The sequence below is a fragment of the Octopus sinensis genome, linkage group LG21 (assembly GCF_006345805.1).
Source record: "Octopus sinensis linkage group LG21, ASM634580v1, whole genome shotgun sequence".
NCBI classification, from domain to species: domain Eukaryota; kingdom Metazoa; phylum Mollusca; class Cephalopoda; order Octopoda; family Octopodidae; genus Octopus; species Octopus sinensis.
This window is the reverse complement of record NC_043017.1, coordinates 1,794,750-1,796,723: the sequence shown is the minus strand read 5'-3', so window position 1 is coordinate 1,796,723 and position 1,974 is coordinate 1,794,750. Positions and strand designations below refer to the sequence as shown.

At 35.6% G+C, this 1,974-nt stretch overlaps 1 protein-coding gene across 1 annotated transcript in view; it reads right to left on the bottom strand.

The window, feature by feature from the left end:
• Nucleotides 1-376: 376 nt before the first annotated feature.
• Nucleotides 377-1,974, bottom strand: part of LOC115222735 — a 7,298-nt gene continuing 5,700 nt past the window's right edge. The window contains exon 2 of the mRNA XM_029793035.2: nucleotides 377-1,974. This exon is cut by the window's right edge and continues 715 nt beyond it. Within this exon, the coding sequence (XP_029648895.2) occupies nucleotides 734-1,974 (1,241 nt within the window). The 3' untranslated portion in view covers nucleotides 377-733.

Genomic DNA, 1,974 nt, shown 5'->3' with positions numbered 1-1,974 from the left:
TGAGTGTAGTTCTAAGTTCCCGGAGGCGTGTGTGTCAGGTGTTTGTGTCTGATATTATGGTGCAAATCCTTCTAGCTAAACAAAGAGGGACATTTATTCTAGTGTGTCTTGGGTGGCATGAATCAAAGGGTAGGTACTGCTTGGAGTCTGTCGGTTTATAATAGATATCTGTCTCCATTTTGTTGCCGACTTTCTTAATGAGGATGTCTAAAAATGCAATTCTTTTTCGTTATGATCCATCGTGAACTGAATATTATCATTTATTCCATTTAATAGTATTTTAAATTCCTCAAGTTTCTCTATACTTTTATCCCAGAGGATAAAGCAGCCGTCGAGTTATCTTTTCCAGTTGTTCTGGATATAGATGGAGAAGGTGTTTCTATATTTCTCGAGTGTTTTCTGGTAGAGTATTTTCTCGGTATCCCATCACTAGGTTGGCAAAAGAAGGCGCAGTACGCGTGCCCATCGCTGTTCCCGATCTTTGTCTGTAGAAATTATTGTCAAAAATAAAGTAATTGTTTTCTAAAATGAATCTAAGTCCTTCTATTATAAGTTCTTTATTTATGCGAGTTGGGAGTTCAAAGGAGTAGTTATTTAGCCAGAAAGTGATCGCTTCTATTCCTAGGGTGTGAGGGATGTTTGAATAAAGGTTAATTACGTCGAAGGATACTAGTAGGGTATGTATGTATGTATGTACTCTCAAATAATACATAGAAAAATCTATTGCAAACCTTTATGTACAGTAGCAATATTTTTTCAAAAGACTGAGATGAATACAATCTGATTGATGTCCATAACGGTTTATTCGACTAATCTCTCCCAACAAGGATAATCGCTTTTTGTCACCGTAATACCTTACCGATCCTTCAAATAAACCTTCCCCGGGAAGCGTTTGCATAATAACTCGGTAATCTTTATAAGTCTGTACTCCTTTACCAAGGAAAGAAAGTACCTTGTCATTCATTCCTGAAAATTCAGCATTTTTTATTTTCTGTAATTTTAACCTAGCACACAAGTTTTTATAATTTAATGTCATATTGTTAATATAATTAACAAGGTAATTAGTTACTTCAATTACAATGTTGTCATCAACAGCAACTGGAGTAAAGACGTGACATGTACACCAGTGTGGTTTAATAGTTGCTGCCTCGCAAGAACGATTTAAAGGGACCTTTTTGAACAGGCTGATTCGTTTGAGATTTTTATAGTCAATTTCATTAGATTTAGAACGTTCTGCTGCTTTTTCGATATCTAAGATATCTTGTAGGGTTTCATAGATATCAAAAGGTGTCGTTAGTCTGCGAGTGTTTACTTTAAGATTATTCCATAATGTCGGGAATTTATCTCTGAACCATTCAGGTAGAAGGATGTACATAGCAGGAAGTCGTTCTTCCAGTCGCCCAACATAAGTCTTACGAAATGAACCAAATCTAATTCCATGATCAGAAAAGAAAAACAAAATGGTATTTTTGAGTAGATTTTGACTAAAAGATTTCTCAAGGATCCTCAGATATTCAAGATCACCTCGTCCTGCTTCATTCATGTCATCATGTGAAACACGTGTAATAAATGTTAGGGAGAAATACGGTTTATCTTTATACACTCTAATGAAATCGTGTGTATATTGTAGAACTATCGCTGCTTCCATACGATTACCGAAACAATACCATTTATTTGACCAGAAGGAACGTTGTTCAGCCATTGCCAGGGCAAATGGCCTGAAATAATGATCAGTCGGTTGTTTTTTAAAACCATATCTCAAATAGTTAAACGTTGCTCCAGATGGTAAATCTTCTGCAAACATAGTTACGTAACCGGATTTATTGTAATGTTTCCAAAGTATATCGTGTTTGTCAAAAGGCTTCGACGCAGATTTATGTGGACCAAGTAGTTCTTCTACATACTTACCAGTAAGAAATGGCACCATATTGAGAAATGTATTATCAGCCACTTTATTGTAACCAAACATTTCAA